This window comes from Passer montanus, unplaced genomic scaffold, assembly GCF_014805655.1.
Source record: "Passer montanus isolate IOZ18808 unplaced genomic scaffold, ASM1480565v1 scaffold51, whole genome shotgun sequence".
Classification (NCBI taxonomy): Eukaryota; Metazoa; Chordata; class Aves; order Passeriformes; family Passeridae; genus Passer; species Passer montanus.
In genome coordinates this window covers 4,773,287-4,794,050 of record NW_024370041.1, presented here as the reverse complement: position 1 = coordinate 4,794,050, position 20,764 = coordinate 4,773,287, and the positions used below count along the sequence as shown (strand labels likewise).

The window sequence follows — 20,764 nt, the reverse complement described above, 5'->3', positions numbered from 1 at the left end:
GGGGTACCAGTTACTGTTTTGGATTAAGGTTGCATTTCAGGAGTTAAACAAGAATTTGTTTTCTTTATGTATATGTGATAAACCATATCTGCCAGGATGTTTTAATTTCTTCTAGAACATAGCTTTGAGGATTACTGAATTGAGAATTTAATATTCAAATGCAGTATTCTGTTCTTATAGGAATAAGGAAATGTCTTGGGTTAACTGTTTAGTATTAGGTGCTAATTAAAAGAACAAAGTAAATAGATTGACTAAATCTCAGAGCAGTATATGTGTGTTAATGAGCTGCTTCTGTGCAGGCAAGTGTTGTTTCAAATGCTGCAGTGCAAAGTTCCAATAATTTGCTTCAATGCAAAAGATTTCCTGAGGACTCTACTTCAAATTTATGGTAATGAAATCAGCTGGAAACAAGGCAAGTATTGAACCTATGATCTCATCCTGTAATCTCTGTGCTGTTGGTGTTTCTGTTCAAATCACTGAGTGTAGAAATAACTAAAGTAGTGGCTAAGTAATATAGTGAAAAACAGAGTTTAGTATCATACAAAAGAACATCTTTCTTGGAGGAGGTTGTGACCAGAGTCTTGGCATGTCAAGATAATGTATTCTTCTCAGAGTAGGAATTAAATCATTGACTTAAGGATAGCTTCCAGTGGAAACAAAAGCTCTCAACACAATCCTGACTGTAGCTGAAAAGGTCAAACTATTTCATGTTTCACATTTCCTATGAAAAAAATTCCTCTGCTAAAAGGAAGGGCTAAAATAAATCCCAGAGATGCTCATAGTTGTCAGAATTAGGAATCACTTGAATGGGCCCATGTTGTTTTGATAGAAACAAGTAAGATTCTTCTCTCTGGATTTAAAAGCAATTGCTAGCAACAAGCATAAGATGTAAATATAATGTCTTTTTTGTTTTGGGTTTTTTGGGTTTTTGGTTTGTTTTTTTTTTTTATTTCGTTCCATATATCAAATTGTTGAGGTGTTAGGGCATGGGTTGGACTAGATGATCTTTAAGGTCTCTTCCAACCTAGTCATTCTGTGAAATGGCTGCTGAGTGAGTTACAAAAGTACACGTGACCTTTCAGGAAGGGCTGTCTCTATGGAGAATCATCAGCTTGTGTTCAGCATCTGAAAAGTTTCAGTAAATCACAGTGAGGATCTGTACAAACACCAGCACTGGGAATGGGAAAAGTGGGAAAAGAAATGCCATAATGGGACTGGCAATAGTGACAGTTTAGAACTTGTACACACAGGAAGTACTTGATAGTACCTGATCCATGGGATTTGAATCTGAAGCTTCTAGTAACCAAAACATTTCTTGTTTACGCTTTTAAACTTGGAAATGTGATGCTTCCTCACACATTATTTCTGCTAGGAAAAAAAACAAACAAACAAAGCTCCAACAGAGCAAACAAAATCTCTAAAATTCTCTTTAGAGTAGTCCTGTAGCTGTAGCTTGCATTATGGACATTAAAATTTGCTTCCAGGTAACTGAGTCTACAAGGTTGTGTAGCAGGGAGTTCTCTATAAATGTAGGTCATGGTTTGAATTTACTTAGGGGTTACTGAAGAGGATACTTAGGTTTATCTTTGAATATATCACAAAGCAGTCTAGTTATTAGTTCCTCCTGTTCTTTGTAGAACTGCAGGACACAGGTTGAGATTTTAGTTCAAAGGAAAGTGAAACAGCACTGGGCTTGGCCCATCCTATCCATCTATGTAACATGAGGCTGCAGTGTAAGCACATATGATGCTAAAGGACATAAGGTTCTGAGTTTTGGCAACAATACATTGTGCACCCATATGTGAATTCATATATACATTCACAATCTTGGTCTGATTGCCAGGAAGTAAATCTCTCCCTGGTCCCCAATAGCAATATTGTGGATATCAGTCAAATGAACAACAACAATAAGAAAGCTGTACCAGAAGGAGTCTCTCATAAAAAATACTTGAAGTTTTTCAGTTCTAAGAAAGGAAGGTTTTTGCAATAAATCTAAGGAGCCAAAAGTTTACCTATATTTGGAAACTTGAAAAAATTCCACCCCAACCTCACAAAACAACACTCTTCAAAAATGTGCAATACTACACTTCCTCCTGTGTAGTCATGGTACTGACCATGTGTTACAGCTGTGACTTCAATGTTTAATATTTTTGTAAAGTAAATACTTGCCCTTTTATGATGTCCATGTGCAGGAAAGATGGGCAAAACTTTAGAGCTGTTTTTCAGTATAGGAGGTAATTTAAGTATTTTGAATAACTTGTTTTTGTAGTTGCCAATAGTGTCGTGCTAGATCCAAGGATTGCAGCATGGCTGATAAACCCCAGTGACACAGTTCCTTCCTTTGAGTGTTTAATACAGAAGTATTTTGAAAAGCCTTTTTCAAAGGGAGCAGAAAATACAGATACAGGCACTTTGAGAAACATATCTGTAAGTAGTTTGTTTTCAATTGTTTGGGTTAAAAAGGGAAGGAAATGATAATAGAATTGCTTGCGCTTAGAAAATATTGCAAAAGAAGATAGTGGATAGATTTTATGATGGAAAAAATTATTCTCTTAATGTGACATGTTGGAAATGGAAAGCAAGGGGAGAAGGGGAGGTTTTACTGCATCTACCAGGATGAGAGCTCATTCTCGAGGAACAGCTGTAAAATTTTCCTTTAAAACTGTAAAGTTCAGTAACAACAGGAATTAATATAGAGTCTTATATTTTTTCTCTTCACCTTCCTGAAAAATTATTTCCAACTCTCCCTTCCAAAATATCTAATGCTGTGTTTGTTCTCCAGTTCCTGTGCACTTGTAGCCTGTATTTAGTTGATTGTTATTAACAATTTTGCTAAATTTCACAGCTGGTACACACCACATCATAGGCTGAGAAACAGTAGGAATCAAATGTGAACCTCAAACATTTGTATGAAAAACCTGTGAATTTTAATTCTCAGTGTGAGAGAATGCATGATGAACGTTTTTTCCCTGTGCTATGGAAAGTTCTTCCTGTATTGTGTCAAATGCCCTCTGTATTTCTATTGAAATGTATTTCCTGACTGTTATAAAATATTTGCATCTGTTTTGGGCTGTGGGGATCTACTGTGGACACATTAGCTTTCAGAGATTTTTTGAAGGATAAGATGATGTAGAACAACCTAAATAATGTGTTTTTTTCTGCCATTCACTTTTCAGAGGCCTTGCTCATTCAGACCAAATATTGTACCATGATTGTAGGACTTGTAGGATCCAAATCCACAGATGTCAAGTGGGCTTGGAGCATAGACAGGGGTTGGTTGTACTGGCACTTACCCATCAATGTAGACATTTCTGGCCAAACCAGAAGCAGTTTACTTGAAAGCATTGGCTGTAAACTGCAGTTGTTCAGAAGCTACTTCATTAATTATTAGTGTAGCAATAGACAAGCAAACAGACAGAAGTTAAGTATGGTTCTTTTATGTGTGATGGCCTTGCTGTGAGTCAGCATCCTTAATCTTGTCTCTTCCCTTAGCCTGACTCAGTCTTTTGTTCCTCAGATATCACATCTGTTGTTAGTTATTTTTCAATTTTGTTATCCTGATTCCCAGCTCTGAGTTAAATATTGACATTTTATTTCCTTCCTGTCCTGCTTCAGGTCTAGTTTGTTTCCTTACCACAGCCATCTCCAGTATCTTTATGCCTAATTGAGTGACTTGTTCACTCAATTCCTGGTTAATGTCTCCTTCTAACATCCTGTGACTATTCTCCCCCATTCCTTATTCCTGAATTTGTCACCTGCCCTCTCACACTTCCTTTTTGGCTTTTCTCTTTGCTTAGTGAGTCCCAGTTCTTCCTGTGTCTCCTGGTTCTTTGCCAGCTTTATCTCTTCAATCTTCTTGCTGTTTTTACTGGTAGATTCCTAACAGTTGTCTATACTGCCAGAGGGATCTGTGGTAAGTGATAAATCATCTTGTGCCTCACTACTTCGGTGAAGCTCCCTGTCTTGTGCTAGTCTTGTCCACCCACCACAGTACTTGGAATGACTGCTGGTTTATTCTGTAGCCCACAGCTCACCCACACACCTCTAGCACAAGGATGTGCTGCTTGTCTGTATGTTTGGTGCTGTGCCAGAGTGGTCATGGTCCACACTCCCTGGAACATTTGCTGGAACAGGTGCTGAACATTATGCTGGTCTTGTCATCACTGCATTTACTGATGAGGCATTTTGGTGTCAGTTGAAGCCTGTCACTGGGCTCTCTCCCACCTCCAGGAAGGGATCAAGCAAGCTGTCTGTATTTCACAGACAGCTCGTTTGTTCCAGAACAAGCTGGTATGGACAAGGTTTCTTGGAGACAGGTTGGTGACTTTTCATTGCAGTATGGACTAGACTGTTTTAGAACAAGGATCATCACCAGTGGATCTGCATATTTCAGCTTTGAAGAGAGCCCTCTGCATCTTACCTTCCAGGCCTGCTGTTTCTCAGACTTCATTAAGTTTATTTTTAATGGTCATGTTAGTGGAGCTAACAGTCTTTCTCACTATTTGCATACATTTCAAATGGTATTCCAGCCAATTGAAGGAGGTGACCTGGTGTTGTGTGGAACACCTCAGGAACAGAAGGGAAAGAAATGAACAGTTCTGTCACAAAAGTGGCAGTACTTATATGAGAAAAAGAATGCAAGGAATTTTTCCTCATTTTACAAGTAGTAAGGGAACTCTGACTTCAGTGTCAAAGGCAGTCTATTGATACTATATTTCTCTGTACTTGATACAAAATGTAAATACAGGAACAGGCAAAATCTGGAATGTTCTTAATTAGTGCAATGTTCATGGTCTAGTGCTACGATTGTGGTTTGACAGAGATCTAACAGTGTTTCTAAAATGTTAACAGAAGGTATACAGAAAAGCACATTTTTACACTTTATACCTTTTAAAAAGATTTATTGCTAAAAAGATTTAGAGTATTGTTAGCAATAAAGTTATTGATTTATTTTTGATTTATTTTTATCAGTATCAAAACTTAGGTGTGAACTTGGAGAAGCTTTATAACGTAATGATGGACCTTGCTAATGGCTTAAAGGTAAGACAAAAAGAATTTGCTCAGGAATAACTATGTAAGTATTGAATTAAAGAGAGTTAATGATGTATTTCTCATTCAAATTAGAATAATAGAATGCTTCAGTCCTCAGTGGTTTACATTGGCAGTCAACATTTAAAATGAATTGCCCATCAAATTTGCCATTTTTTCTATAAGGAGATGGTGTCAAGGTTAATCTTTAGGAGAAACTTTTCCTCTGCTACATTTAACTAAATGAAGATTCTGAGAGCAGGAAAAGTTCAGAATATTGACTTTTCTTTTAGTATTTTAAATCTATATATTACTGTTTAAAAAGTGTTAAAATAGGTAGAACATGTAGCTATTTTTTCTAGGTATTCCTTGCTTATGAAAACTCTCAGCATATCTTTTGTTCTAGGTTGTGTTAACCAAGCACTGGCCACATGCTGGGACAGGCAGCCCAGAGAGGTGGTGGCTGGCCCAGGCTTGTCAGTGTTTGACACAATTGGACTGTGCCCTTATCATATACTTTAAATTTTAGTCAGCCCTGAATTGACCAGGCAATGTGACTAGACAGTCATTGCAGGTCCCTTCCAAGTGAACTATTTTATTATATTTTACCCCTCATTGCAGTTCAGAATGCATCTCAACAAATCTGTTGGGGTGTTTGTGTTTTCTGCCTGTGGTCATATACCTGGGAAAGGGCCAGAATTTAGGGATACACCCAGGTTCTGGTAGAGGTTTCCCAGGGAATATCTTTGAAGTTGCTGGTAGCAGGTTAGGGCTTAGACCATGAGGTGATGGAGCCGTGCTAATGTGGATATCAGCAGTGTGGTGAACAATCTGTGAAGGGAGGAAGCAGGGAAACACCAAAATCACAGAAATACTGAGATTGAACCCACAGGAATTTTTACATAAGTCAGGTTGCTTCAGTGGTTAGAAAAACACAAGACTTTCTGTTCTCTATAAGTAATTTGGGGACATGACCCTTTCAATTCTTATTTTCTCCCTAATGAAAAAAAGTTATGAATTATGAATGGTTGCTTAATTGTTCAAGTGAACAAAGGTAAAAGGATAACTGTGTCCTATTATAATGAAGCTTGCTTTAAAAACAAACTGTTTAGAAAAAAGATGTATGTATATTTCTCTATTAGCATTCTTGTACAAAATAGTTACTATTGCAAAATTCCTATTCCCCACAAAGAGAAGTGACAGCATTTAGAAACTATAATTTACACTAAGTAGTATTTCATGCCACAAACACGTGTTGTCTTGTAAAAAGGGAATATAAAGAAAGTGAAATACTGCTCACTAGGAAATACTGAAGAATGTATTTATAACTTACTTTACAGGCTCAAGGTTTGTGGAACTTATTTTGCACATTAGAGCTTCCACTTATCAAAATTCTGGCAGGTATGAAAAGTTCAGTTCAAAATATGAATCGTCACTATTTTCACACAGCTGCTGACTGTGCTCGAGTGGAATGTAGTTCCTCTGAATGTGAAATGCTATCTTAGCCTCATAACAGCTGTGTGAGTTTGAGTTTCCATTTTACACTCTAAGAAAAATGTAAGATTGAAATAGTGAATTATAAATGTTCTTAACCTAAAATTGTATTTACAGTGATGGAAACACACAAAATATATGTGAACAAACAAGAACTGAAAAAAACATCAGAGATTCTAGGGGTAAATTTTGTATATTTTTCCTTAAAAATTATATAGCATAATCTTTGCTTTTACTGAGGATAACTGATTAAAAAGAGAAGGAACTTTTGTCACATTTTATGTAATAGTGTGGTGGTTTTAGTATATTGTTATAAATAATTATATTTACATTTTAGGATACTTCCCTATTAATTTACACAAGTAAAAGACACATTTGAGTCATCAGCCTTGCCCCAGAACTGAAATTGCATTGCAAAAGGCACAAGTCCTTTTGGGTGATGTGTTGTAGAGTAAAAATGGTAATGACTCTTTCTGAACCTTCAGTTTTCAGTACCCATCTTCCTGAGGAGTGACAGACTTCTCACCCTCTGTTAACAATACACTCTTTAAATGAGTGTTCTTTGATAAAAATAGCTACAAGAGAATCCCATTTTGTAACAAAATTTGACTAGATAATCATACTGGTCTGACAGATTACTAATTTATCAGAATAATTTGCATAGCTGTGTTTCTCGCAGATCTCTATAGGCTTCAGTAACCTGAATTCTTTAACCACAAATGTTGGTACCTCTTCCTACAATAAATCCCCTTCCCAGCTCATAAAGCAATATAAATTAAGGAGTATATAAGCAATCTACTCAACCAAATGTTGATAGCTAGAAATGATTACACAATATCAAGTACTCCATTTTAAATAAAGGTCCAATATTCTCATTAACCTTGGAAGCAGCAGATATTGAAGAAAATAATAGTGCAAGCAGGATAATTTTGATGTTCTAATTTATAGCTGCGGCTCAAAGAGCTTGAACAGGAGGCTCATGAGGCTGCTGGAGAACGATTCCTTTTGACCAGCAGTTGTCAGCTCCGAGAGGTATCACTTGTTCTACTATTTCTGCTCAGGGTGTATGTTCTATAGATTTATGGATACAGGAGAACTGTAAAGCACACATATCCTTATCACTTCTCACTTATTCTTTATTAATTATTTTCTGGTTTTAATGAAGGACATCTCAATTTTTAAAAAATATGATGTTGAATAATCTGTATTTATGTGTATGTACATAAATTATGCTCTTTTTTTAGTAATTATGTCACTGCTTCAATAGCTCAAAAATAAAGATTTTCTTTGTTAGTTCTCTTTGCTACAGCATGCTCTATTTACCTTGTAACCTGTTTTCTGTTTAAGTTTAAGCACCCAATAATGTTCCTTTCTATTTCAACACTTGAAACACTGAAATATTTATTGTATTTATATAAAATTGTATTTTTCTTGCTTTAGGTACTATTTGATAAGTTAAAGCTCCATACGCTGTGTGAGAAACTTCACAGGACTGAAATACAACAGCTCGTATCCACCTCAGAAGTTGTGGTGAGACAGGGAAAAGTTTTAAAAATAGCTGCATGATTTAGCAAAACTTCTAAGTTATATTCCAGTAAATCATGATTTTTCTAGATTTTTTTCTAATGTTCATGCTTTGTTTTTGTATTGTACTATTTGTGCTACAGGTACTTGTGCCAGAAAAGAAACTTGCACTCCATGGTGGGGAAAAACAAACCAGCTACTTTGGGGAAGGTAGGAAGGTAATATTTATTTCTTAAGAAGGAAATTCCACTTTTCAGTTGAGTTTGAACTACCAAATATGATCTCCAGTAACCTCAACAGTATAACCATAAAACCCACTCGGTACTCAGGGAGAAGGAGGTTTTATAGATCAGACATGTAACCTTGGAGAGTGACAGAGAGCCTTGGGAAATGGGAGGCATCAGTGAAATAGAATTCATGTCACCTTTTTGTAGGAACATAGGATTTGTAGCTATAATCAAAGCAATGCTTTTATATAGTCCAGTATTCTCTTTCCAACAACTGCTGAGACTGGGTTATTTGGAGAAAAGGAGGATGAAACCTTCCAGGAGATAAATAAACAATTAATCTGAAGATGTTAGTTTCTCCGTGGTAGCAAGAAAAACCCTTGTATTTTAAATACAAATTTTAGCACAGTTGCATCTGTTTTTCATCCTGGACTATTGTAGTTTCAGGTATTTTTTGTTGTACTTTTAAATATCCAATCTCTATTTTAATAATTTAATTCTTTTTCTCAACAAAAGTTTTGGCAGCTTCTAATCAAAGTAATCAGAAATATGCTTTATTTTATTGACTTAATTTGACAATCTGAATTTCTCTTGAAGTGTTCCTGGAACTTTTATTAAGGCATGAACAGGAGACATTCTCCTCTTGGATTGTGTGTATATAAATATGTATATGTACATATATGTATTATTTTATCTACTTCATCATGTTCTCTCTTGCATTGATGCTGTATAACACAAAAAGCAAACAAAGGGCCACAAATAACACACAGACATCATACCCCAGTGTTTTCAAAGCTGATGTGGAAAAGTTCTTATCCCTGTCAAAAAAAGACAAAAACTCTTTTTGTCCCTGTCTGGGACAGGGATGAAATGGGAAGGAGCAATCTCCAGCATTCCTAATGAAAGCTTCCTTGGGCCTGGGCTGGGATCACTTGAAGGACATCATCCTTCACCCAGTATTTTGTCCATTCAGCTTGTCAAGAAAATTTCTTCCTCCAAAATGTATTCTGTTAAAGTGTGTTTAATAGTAAAACTTCAAGAAAAGTATGTCAGTAACTCACATTCTTGATTTTCCAGCTAAATAAATTGCAAGACCTTCATCCTTTGCCTAAGATAATTTTAGAGTACCGCCAGGTGAGCTGGTATTTTTTCATGGAATCTAGTTGCATTGAAGCAAAATTTAGCAAGATAGAAAAATATTTATAGTTAAATAAATTACATTGCTCTAGTGAAAGTTCATTCAAATACCAATTTGAAGTCAGTATTCTTAAGACATTTTAAATGTTAATGCTTCTAGTTGTTTTGCTCTATGTTAGATTTTAGCTAACAAGCAACTTGTGCAAGGTCGCAAAGACAACTGGAAAACTTCACTGTTAAATGTGTGTAGTGCTATAAAGCATACCTAGGGCAAAATGTCTATTTTTGAGTTCTGAAAAAATGCTTTGCATAAAGTGAAGGAGATAATTGTTTATGGGCAGTTTTGGGATGACAAGCCTCCTGAAAATCCTAAATGATCTAGTTAGTCTGCTCCCACGTTTAATCATTAGGTTTTCAGTGAATGAGCTTCCAAGAATTTTAGAAAATAAAAAAAAAGTTTAAAAGTGTGGGTTTATGTTTGGTTTTGATGTTGTTGTTGTTTTGGTTTTTTTTTTAATTTGTTTGTGGGTTTTTTGTGTATGTGTGTGATTTTTTTTTTTTTTTTTTTTTAATTTGTTTGTGGCTTTTTTGTGTATGTGTGTGATTTTCATGTGATTTATTGACCTGGGGACATAAGATGTAAAATAATAAATTCCAATAATTCATGTAATAGTATCTGCAAAGCTCTGTCTTTAGGTTATAACCAAGCACTTACTTAACTTACAGGAGTGGGTTAAGCTGTCAGTGAGTATAAATCCATTATTTACTTGGATAAAACTGTCTTTAAAAAAGAAAAGTCTACAAAGATGGTCCATTTGGAAATTAGCATCTTTAATTTGAAAATCCCTTATTTTTATAAGTAAACATTTATCTTAAATTTTATGTGTTTTAGGTTCATAAGATGAAATCAACTTATGTGGATGGACTACGAACGTGCATGAAAAAGGTACAAATATATAAAGTCGCTTGTAAAATCCTAAAAAGATGTGAAATGATTGCAATGTTTACAGTTTAAAAACTTTTATACATGGAAAATTAAAAGTGTTTCTTTTATATTTTCTTGTATTTATTGCAGTGAATTTTTATTACTGATACTTATATTAAATAAAACATAGCTGTGCGTCTTCATTCTTTTTTTTTTGTTTTTTACTTTACTTGATTACAGGGATTCATTTCCTCCACTTGGAATCAGACAGGAACTGTGACTGGCAGACTTTCAGCCAAACATCCTGTAAGTGAGCTTATTGGAAGATTTGCATTTTAATTGAAATGAAAAATGAATATTAGTTGTACAAAATACGTAATATTTTTAAGACAGGAAATGTTTGTTTTCATGCAAGTCTAGCAGTTGCTGTATAGTATCTAAATGGTGGACAGAAAAAGCTTATTAAATGAGTATTTTACTGTAGGACATCTGTTCTTAGACATATTTTGTGTTATCTGTGATCAGAATTAACGTAGTTACCCGAAGTAGAGGAGTAGAAGTGTGAGCTATGCATGTACCTTGGATACTTGCTTGTTATGAATTCTGGTGATCATGAAGCAGTCCTTGTAAAGCATCAGGAAAGTGGGTATTACAGAAAAAAAAAGAAGCACTCTTCTTCTGGAATTTAGCTTCAGGCCTCATGGCAGTAAAGGGCTCAGCTGGCAGTGCTGGTGCTATGGAAGTATTGCTTATATGGCTGTGACACTTGGGCTCTTTGTGCTTCCTCTCTTGTCTATAATGGTCACCATGTACATGTCTGAAATGTGTTTTATTTGACTTTCTGGACTGCTACAGGTTTGGGTTAGCTTCTTTTTTTCCTTTCCACAAAGTGGCCTTTCAAGGGCTTGCTTGAATATATTCTATGATCCCATTTCCCTTGGTGCTTATGACACCCACAAACCTTTGGCTGTAGGTCAAAGGCCTTTGTGTTCCCCTCTTGTCCCAGCCCATGGCTCCATGAATGAGATTTGGTGTGGGACAAGATGGGGCTGCAGAGCTCCAGGGGCTCGAGGCATAGGTGAGAGAACAGCAGAAGAAAAGTGATGACTGTCTGTCTGGGGAAAGTTTCTGTTTGGTTGAACCATGGCCTTTTCTACCAAAGACCTGGCCTCTGGCCCTGTGGGTAACTGGGGACAGATGCAGAGCTGGGACTTGTCTCATAAAGGCTAGAGGAAATCTGTGAGGCTGTTGTCCTTTGTTCTGTGCCCCAAAGTGTTGTCAGTTCCTATCCATGCAGATTTGGGTACTGCCTATTTCTGTGCAGGACCCAACCTTAACCTTCACGAGCACAAATGGCATTAGGAGCTTTCTGCAGTCTTGGAGAAAGGCCATGGTCTTCCACAGCTCTTTGTGGGAGCAGAGATTTACCCTTAACAGTTGTGAGCACTTTGCATGGATGGGCTCATGTGGTTCCTGACAAATCCTGCCTGGAATGGTGACTTTAGAGTTCTGACAGAAACCTGTCCTGGGGGGTTCTCACCCTCACCACACTTGGTTACTTCCTTAGCTTTTCTTTCACCTGTCTTCACAGTTCATGTTTTATTTGCATCTTTCTACCCTCATGGTACATATTTCCATACAATTTGTCATCAAACAATTTATAGGAAGTGCTTATACTTTTTGCTGAGTAAAAATCAGTGTTTAGGATTCTGAATTAACAACAGAATGGGGAAGTGTTACTGCTGCTCTCATTTCTCATGCACCCAGATGGGAAAAAGTGAGAGGAAAAGATGATCATGAAGGTCACAGTTTGCTGAATTCTCTGATGGGAGAAACAGGCATTTCCAAGTCAGAGCTGAACAGACAGCTGTCTTGAAAAAATCACATAAAACACAGAGTGACATTTGGCCCATCATAGTAAAAAGGACATGAAATCTATTTTTCTTAAAAGTTGTTTTTCTTCAAAATAATGCTGCTAAAGTAAGCATCCAGGGTTGCCTAAGGCTGGCTTCTCCTTCTAAGGAAAAACATTGGCATGGCTTTTTTCTTGTTTTAAATGTTTATAGAACTTATACCATCTGTTCCCGAATCATTTATTGATATAGAAAATATACTGCAGTGCCCAGTCACGTTGCTAAGTGTTAAAGGATTGGGAAGATTCTTGCTAGAAATCATAAATATTGGAGATATTTCTGTGGTTACTATGATATTATGTCAAATTTTAGCTGAATTTTTTGCTGAGGCAGTTTATTTTTAACTGTTTTAAAATGCTTTAGCAAGTCATTAAAGCAAAAGATAAGTGTGAATCAGATTCTGTGAGAATTCAAATGGAAAAACATCCCATATTCTGCAGTGCTTCTGAGACATGGGATTCCAAAGAAAGATTTCTTTGTGTTTTGTTTTGTAAAGGTAATGGATCTATCTGTCCTCTTTCCTTTAAGGCATTTAATGGAGTCCAGCAGGGATTTACTTCTAGGTTTGAGGGGAAATGACTAGACATTGGATACAGAGCAGAATTTCTTTTTCAGATAAACTCTGTCATTTTCTTTCAGACAGTTCCACATTTGATATATGGATGATGTATATTTTTGGCTTTATGTGGGTTTTTGTCAATAGATAAGTTTATTCACATGAGTTTTTATGACTTTTGTGTTGTAACAACTTAGAGGGGGTTTCTTAGCAGCACTTTACTTCAGTGCCTCTCCATGTGTTCATCTATTTTAGTTTAACTGTACACTTCATTTCTTCTCATTTGGTTTCTTCCTCTACAAAATGTGTGCTGTATAAGTAATGTGTTTTTCACAAATAACTGTTAATGTATTACTGCTAAACAGGGACACATTTGATCTTGCAGTCTCCTGTTATTGCATCATAGATGTCTATTTGCTACTTTTGGAAAACTTGGGTATCTGAAACCTAAGAGTAAATGTAAACCCTACAAATTATTTGATAATGTATCCATGTGCTAGCTTGTTTTTTTATTCCTCTATGATGGATTGCTTGTGACTATTAGGGGAATTTAATTAGGTTTATTATTTGAATGTGTTATTTTCAAATAGTTTTTGTATAAATGTATTAGTCTTGTCTACATTAGGATGCTTTTTGATTATATTACTCATAGATAACTTTTATCTTATATATATTTATAATGTTCATAAAAGCTTGTTTATGTTCTCCAAACCCACCTGGAAATATCTCTTTTCAGTCTCTCATGTTTTAAAGCAGAAATAAGTCAGGACAAAAGTGGAACAGCATAAACCCAATTAAGATTAAACCCCTTTCCGAATGAAAAGAGAGAAATCCTAACTTGAGCTATAAAGATTGCATAAAATTAGATGTTATAATTTGGTTTAAGATGTAAATTTCAGTGCTAGAATCAGATATTCTGTATTAAGGTTTCTTTCCTCCAGGCTTCTGCAGCAGAGAGAACTGAAATGCTGCTAATGAGTTTATGCTTCTCTACTTCAGAAGATGTTTTTATCATTAAATTGAAAAGCATAAAATGGTGGGCTTCAGGGAGCATTTCCTTCCTTTTAGTAACAAAAAGTTATGCTGAAGATAAATAAAAAAAATTCACCTTCTTGGAGCAAGTGGAAAAAACAAGCATTCCTGTTTCTCCTCAGGAAAAATGCTTTGACGGCTTGTCCAGAAAGGCAAAGAAATAAAATAATATAACCTATCAGTCAAAGAAACATGTTAGCCTATAATTTGGAAATCAGGAATGTAATTTGAAAGAGAAACTAATTAGGACATATGAATGTTAACCTGCTTAAGGAAGGATCATAAATAACCTGAAATATTGCATGTATCTCAATCTCTTCAACAGATATAAGATTTTCTGGTGATGAATGCACAATAGAGAATTGCATGCTTGTTTATTAGAAAATGAGTGTTGCAAGTAGTGTTTGGAATATGAATAATGAATTTACCCATCTGGTTTTCATTCTAAGAGGAGAGACAATCCCTTGAAGTAGAGGCCCCTCTGAGCAATTGCCATCCGAAATTAGTCTGTTCTCTCAATTAACTTAGCAAACCAATATTTCTGATTAGCCATAATGTATCCATGTTATTTCCCCTCTGGGCTGGTTTTTTAGAGTGAAAGATTTTCTAATTTTCTCTGAGATAAAATGGAAATGTCGTTTTGGTGTGGTTTTGGGATTCTGAACAGTATGGATGGGATGCTGCTTGTTTGTCTCCCTTTTGTAGCAGAATCCCAATAGGTTTTCCATTTTGGCATCCCCACATGTGCACTCCTAGCAGGGTGGTCTGACAGAATCGTGCTACCAAAGCTGTTGTGACAGCTCCAGGTTTCAGGCATTTTGTCCAAGGCCTTATTAAAGCTGCAGGCTGATGTGTGCTACTATAAATATTCTTTCTGGAAGTTTGATGTCTGTGGTCACAATTGGATTCTAGCAGAAACAGGGTGTTCTGCAAGGTGTTCCAATAGGGATGAGATTCTGCACTGTCTTGTTTTATCCCTGCCCCTTTCTTTCACAGCTTTTAGAAGGTTTGGCAAAGGCTGGTGCAATGTGAGGAATCAGACGCCAAGTCTGGGAGCAGAGATATGCTTGCATTTTGATTTTTTTTTTAACCCCCTCCCCAGAAATGAGCCAAGGCCTTGGCTGCTTTTGAAACTGCACTGCTAGGAACAAGATTTTTGTGAACTTGTTTTCATACACTGTCCAACGGAGAAGATTATTCACTTAAAATGAACAAATAGTAGGGCCTTGCCTTTTCATTAATCTTGGAGTGTGTTTTCTCTTTTTTTTTTTGAAGTATGTTTATTGGAAAGCACTGGGGACAGAGACATGTCAGACACATTACAGGTTCATATAAAACATCTTGTCTAAAGCTTCTATAATGTCATCTAGGCTAACAAAATCAGTTTTTGGTAAGTATTCCCTAATGTGCGTTTTGCTTGTAACAAGGGTGGGTTGTCTTAACAGATATGAGAATGTGTCTGTGCTTTCTTGGGCCTTTGAATTAAAGCAATTTAAAGTTGTGTTTTCTAGTCAGTACAAACTCCTGTCACTCAGATGAGCTGATATGCTGTTAGAGAAAGCCAGAGTGTGCCTGCTGATTGTTGTGGTTGATTGGTGTTCTCTGAGCATCTTTTGCATTCAGAACATATTTTCGTGCCATATTTCTTTTCAGTATGTTTATTCCAATACTCTTGAGTCATATGGTGGTTATTACTGCACTAATAGCACTAAAATAGTATCTCGTTTTGTGAGTAGAGTTATGATGTTTCTATAGTGTCTTTATAGTGTCTTATTGCTTAGGTTTGTTTTTTTAAAATAGATCTTAATGAAGGCTTCAAGAAACTATATTTACAGTATTGGAAACAGAAATTCTCTATTTCCTCTTACTCATCACAGCTGAAGTTCTATGACATGAAAATTGTACTTAAAAATGAGTGAATGGGCATGTTGACTTTGGTCCAATTACATTTTCAGGATGAAATTTTACACTACCTTAACATTGCAGTAGAAAGTTCTTAGGTATTTGTGTGACAAGTGTGGGTCACGTTGTAACACTCATAGCTGATGCTCCAGAGCATCATCAGGTTGGTTTATTACCCAAATGCAGAAACAAGGTTTGTTGTTTACTCTCTCAGCATCTGCACTACAGTGTCCTTTTCTATGATATATGCACATCTTTGGCATTCTCTGTTGTAATGCTCCTGATTTGTATAGATTCATTTATCTCATGGTGAGTGGGTGTATCCAACACATGGACAACATTTTATAGCGTAATTTGGCTCAGTAAAGCTTGTAGCATCATCTGGGCTGTAATTCTTTAAAACAAGCACTTCAGTCCTGTCCTCATCTCTTCTGTTTGGGATTATCTTTGCATGTATAATTGTTCTGTGTGTTATTTAAAGAAAGGTAATGTGCAACTGGTATAAATCTGCTTCTTTGCAGTAACAGCATAAAAGATACTTGCATTTTGTTTATGCAGGATAAGGTAGTCTGTCATTATTTCTTCTACAAGCTAAACATGAGCACAGAAATAAGCAGAGCAATTAAAACTGGCTGCTCAAAAAGGAAAGATTCTATACAACTTGGGAAAATAGCAGCCAGAGTATTTTTAGCACATTATGAAATATTGACTATGGAGGCTGAAATTTCCTTCACTGTCTTTTAGTTTCTGGCAAAAGAAATTCTCAGAGAAGCTTAGATTTGTAGAAATGGGGAAAAGAATGTTCCTCTAAAATCTTCCTGTGCTTGAGAGTTGACAGTACTGCATCCTTCCACTTGTTTCTTTAAAATCAGAAGATAATATATTTCAATCCAGTATGTATGAATTAAATTGTCAGCACTTGAGCATTTACTGCTTTTGAGTGGCATTGTTAAGGTTGTTGATTATATGCTGATTCATTTTATCCTTTAAATGGCCTTTGCCAGTGATCTTTTGGGAATGCTCCAGGTAAAAGCCAAAGCTATGATCATATTTTAGAAATTCATCTTGGAATACATCTACTGCTACTGCCAGATTATTTTTTCTCTATAATATGATTGCAGCACAGAGCTAACAAGAATCAAAATTAGAATCATCCTTTCTAAAAACCATGTTTTGATTAATGTAGCTTTCCCTAGCTTACAAATTCAAAGGTGTTTTAATGTAAAGTAATTATAGTAATGTCTATTACTGGAAGTATTCTGTTACATGAGTTAATCTACGCGCTTTGGGGTGTTTCTTGGAATCTTATTAAGTCTGATTCCATGTAATCTGAGAATAGTTAAGAGCAATATTAGCATGGAATTTAGCTTGTAAGAAACAATTAGTGTCATTCACTGATAGTCTGTCATAGTCATTGTTCTGCTGCTATTTATCTGTTCACATTTCAGCTCCTGTCTGGGCACTTCTCTTATGCCTGAGGTTGGCATGTGCAGCATCCCTTGATGTCCCCACTGGTCACAGTCACTGGACCTCTGTAAGCTCTCAAGAGTTTCATGGAGCCCATGTCCTGCTGGGGCAATTTTTACTGTCCTCATCCATAAGACATAAGGCTGGTGAATCTTGAGCGATGTGCACAAATACATATGTGATCCTTATATTAAATACCTCTGTGTCTATTTGTTTTTAAGTATTCTGTTAGAACCTCTTGTCAATTGATTAAGATTTTAGAAATTCTGCCTGATGTTTTTTGTTTTGTTTTGTTTTCATATGAAGCATTCCATTAGAGGGAGTTGTAGATATACACTTTAGGAACTACTCAGATCTTGGAGACTTATGTTCTGACAGGACATTTAAAATAAAAATCTCAGACACACATATTATGTCTTGTCTTACAAGCTCTCAAAAGGGGGAAGTGTTACTATATTTCTCTGATGGCTGAATTCCCATTTGCAAGGACGAAATACAGTCTTAACTCAATCTCAGCACTCATTATGTTTTAACATAGCAAAAGTATTCAAATAGTTTATTTTGCTATGTACTCTTCTTATACTGTACAATTGTCTTCCAGTTTTTATCTAAGAAAAAATTAAAATATCTGAGAGGGCTGACAAGAACAGAAATGAAGAATGATAAAAATGGTTTATAGGAAAAGATCAAAAATGAAGTAGATTGAAAGAGACTTGTCCTGGGTTGGACCAGTTTTCACACAGTAGTGACTTCCCAAAGCTTTGTCACTGACATTCCAAGGAAATTCAGGAAAATTATCTCAATAGCTCTACATTCCTATTATATTCATCTTTCTCTGCAGACAATTATTTTTATTTCTGTGTCAAAAAGAGGAAAATTTGCCAATTCTTTATTTCCTCAGCAACCTTTCATAAAGCCTCGGGAAACTTTGTGCAGAGTTTGGATATGGATGTGCTCTCCCAGGTTGGGAACAACAATGGGAAAAAACCAGTGGTTTGTATAAGGGTTGCTGAAGAGGGACAGAATAGGACAGGGTCACCTTGCTGTCACCCCCGTGGCCTTGCTGTCCATAGTTCTCCTGTCCCAGCATGATCATCCACTGGCTCTGGCTCCTGGGAACTTACAGTTAAGGACCACTTCTGCAAAGTCAGGAACAGTCCTTTCCTTGTTGGCAGCAAAGAGACATTACTTAGGTTTTCTTTAACTCCTTCAACCAGCCTCCTGTTCACAGCCTTTTGAGAGGAATTCCCTGCTAACATATGCTCAGTAACTTCCTCAGTATGTGGAACAATCTTGTTTGAGATGCTAAATTTTATCCTTTTCATAAAACAACTGTTACATCTTTTCTTTGAACAGTAAATTCTCCAGCCTGGAAATCTTGTAAATTTTTGTGCAGTTAAGGCCTGGTATTTGTACCTTTGGACAATATTCCCTTGACACTGTTTCCTTTAAAGCTATAGTATGCAGCTAATCTAAAACTGTACAATATTTACTATCTCCAGCTGCCACTCAAGGAGTTATCTCTATGCCTTAGCATTGGTTTTTTTCACTAAAACCAAGTTGTATCCCCTTGGGGTTCATTCCAGAGTTTGAGCTTTCCATATTAATGAATATTAGTGTAATAGAGCTGGTATTCTGTGTATAATTTTCTTTCAGGAAAATGAAATTAAATGAGTAATAAAATGCAGTCAGTTTGTATATGGGAAACAAGAGCAGTCTTTTTCTCTTGAAAGATACAAAGAGCTGTGTATATACAAACTTCCTTACTTGCTGTGCAAAGGTGAAAATTTTTTACAGAAAACAGATTTTAATCAAATCAGTGAGTGAATTTTTTTTCATTTTAAAAATAACTCATCAAAACCTATTTCATGTGCTGCTAAATCTTTATTTCCTGAGATCATTGCCAGGTCTAAATTTCAAGGAATATGGCAAAAAGATAATTAGTTGTAGGAAATCAAACACACTGTTCTTAGAGCCTACTCCCTGAAGTAAGAAGTCATGAATTTTGGTTGCCCATTTTTCCTTCCTCGTGTTCATCTTTCAAAGCTTGTGGGAATTGAATGAATAACTTCTACGTTTCCCACTTATCTGATGTCTAAAAAACCTTGATAATTCTTTGCTGCTGGTAAGGCAAGAGGGGAGTGCTTTACCTTGGATTGATTGTTCTCTGCTGAAAAGTGCAAACTAGTACCAAAAATTAAGGAATCCTTTTCCAGAAGTCTGTATGGTTCCGTGGCTTTTGACAAGGAAAATAGATGTCCTTAATTTTCCACAAGCCACTAGATGGCGATTGCAGACAAGTCAGGATTTGCTAAGGAATGCATGTGTCCATCCATACCAGGCTGGCATTGCTATGGTGACTTTGTTAATTTTCCTGTTTTCTGTGTTTATTGAGATGCATGCCATATTTTACAATTAGATCTTCAGACTGTCTTGAAATTGTGTTTCATACAGAAGTCACAGAAAATAGCTGTTTATTCCTTTAGAGCTATAAATAAATGCTGCTGTGGGCAATAATTAAAAGTGGCGATTTTCCAAAAGTTTTTTTCAAATTACTTTTGCTGTGTATTTTTCAAATTACTAATGCTGTGTAATGAGTGAGTTGCCTGCAATTTTGGAGGTGCCAGATAAATTGAGTGAGTTTGATGTGAGTGGCCTCAGGACTCAACATTTTCATTCTGTATTGCAAAGATGCTCTTCTAGGAAGGATGCAGTTTTCCTTGCTAGTTCTCCAGTAGCTTTGGCCTTTAACAACAGAGCAAGTGAAGTATTGATGGTTAAGGAAGCAGTTCACTGAACCTGTGTTTAAATTTCTTCTCAAACTGATTAAATGAGATGTGAGAGCACCATTTATAACCAGCTGTAGTCCCATGTAGAACAACAAAAGACAAAGAAGAAAAAGGAGTGAGAAAATTTTCAAGAAGCAAATAAAGTGGAGGGAACAGTAAAGAATAAAATTTTTTTTTTTTTAAATAGCAATTAGAAATTATAAAAAGAAAGCAGTTAGTAATTTGGAGTGTAAAGCTCAAAGGAGTTGTTATCCACCTATCTATTAGCATTGTAAAGAAGTCTGGTCTTACACACCAAAGTCTTACTTCTGCTTTAAAAGTATTCCAGTGCTAGTCATCAAACAGATGCTGTGGATTTAAAAGCTTACTTTGTGTTTCATTGTGTAGAGCTGAGTTGGTGTTCAAAGAGAATAGTTGTGGCCTAATTATTCTAATAAACTTTCTGGAGAAGAAGTTGCTAAGAGAAACCGCAGGAACTTTTGACTTGTAATGCTTCAGTTTTAGCTGGAGTGCTATATTTCATGACAGAAACTAGAATTTTGCTGCTCTGAACTTTTTTTCAAATGGAAAAGAAAATCTGTGTATTTCTCAAGTATGAGGAAATAATTGGTTTCCTGCAGCAACATCTATTAGAGCTGTTAAATCTTACAAGATCACAGTCCCAGTAAATTTTATTGTTTACAAGAAACACAATTGGCTTTTGCTATTTGTTGGCACTGGTAGCCACTGTAAAACAATAATTAATTCCTTTATTTTGCTCTGGTGTTTGG

At 36.0% G+C, this 20,764-nt stretch overlaps 1 protein-coding gene across 1 annotated transcript in view; it reads left to right on the top strand.

Annotated features, from left to right (window-relative positions):
• Positions 1–20,764, top strand: part of POLN (DNA polymerase nu) — an 87,511-nt gene that overhangs the window by 8,926 nt on the left and 57,821 nt on the right. Inside the window, exons 5-14 of the mRNA XM_039723955.1 lie at positions 300–412; positions 2,270–2,427; positions 4,972–5,040; positions 6,369–6,429; positions 6,640–6,704; positions 7,471–7,554; positions 7,963–8,052; positions 9,351–9,407; positions 10,303–10,356; positions 10,576–10,641. Of these exons, the coding sequence (XP_039579889.1) occupies positions 300–412; positions 2,270–2,427; positions 4,972–5,040; positions 6,369–6,429; positions 6,640–6,704; positions 7,471–7,554; positions 7,963–8,052; positions 9,351–9,407; positions 10,303–10,356; positions 10,576–10,641 (817 nt within the window). The remainder of the gene's footprint in view (positions 1–299; positions 413–2,269; positions 2,428–4,971; positions 5,041–6,368; positions 6,430–6,639; positions 6,705–7,470; positions 7,555–7,962; positions 8,053–9,350; positions 9,408–10,302; positions 10,357–10,575; positions 10,642–20,764) is intronic.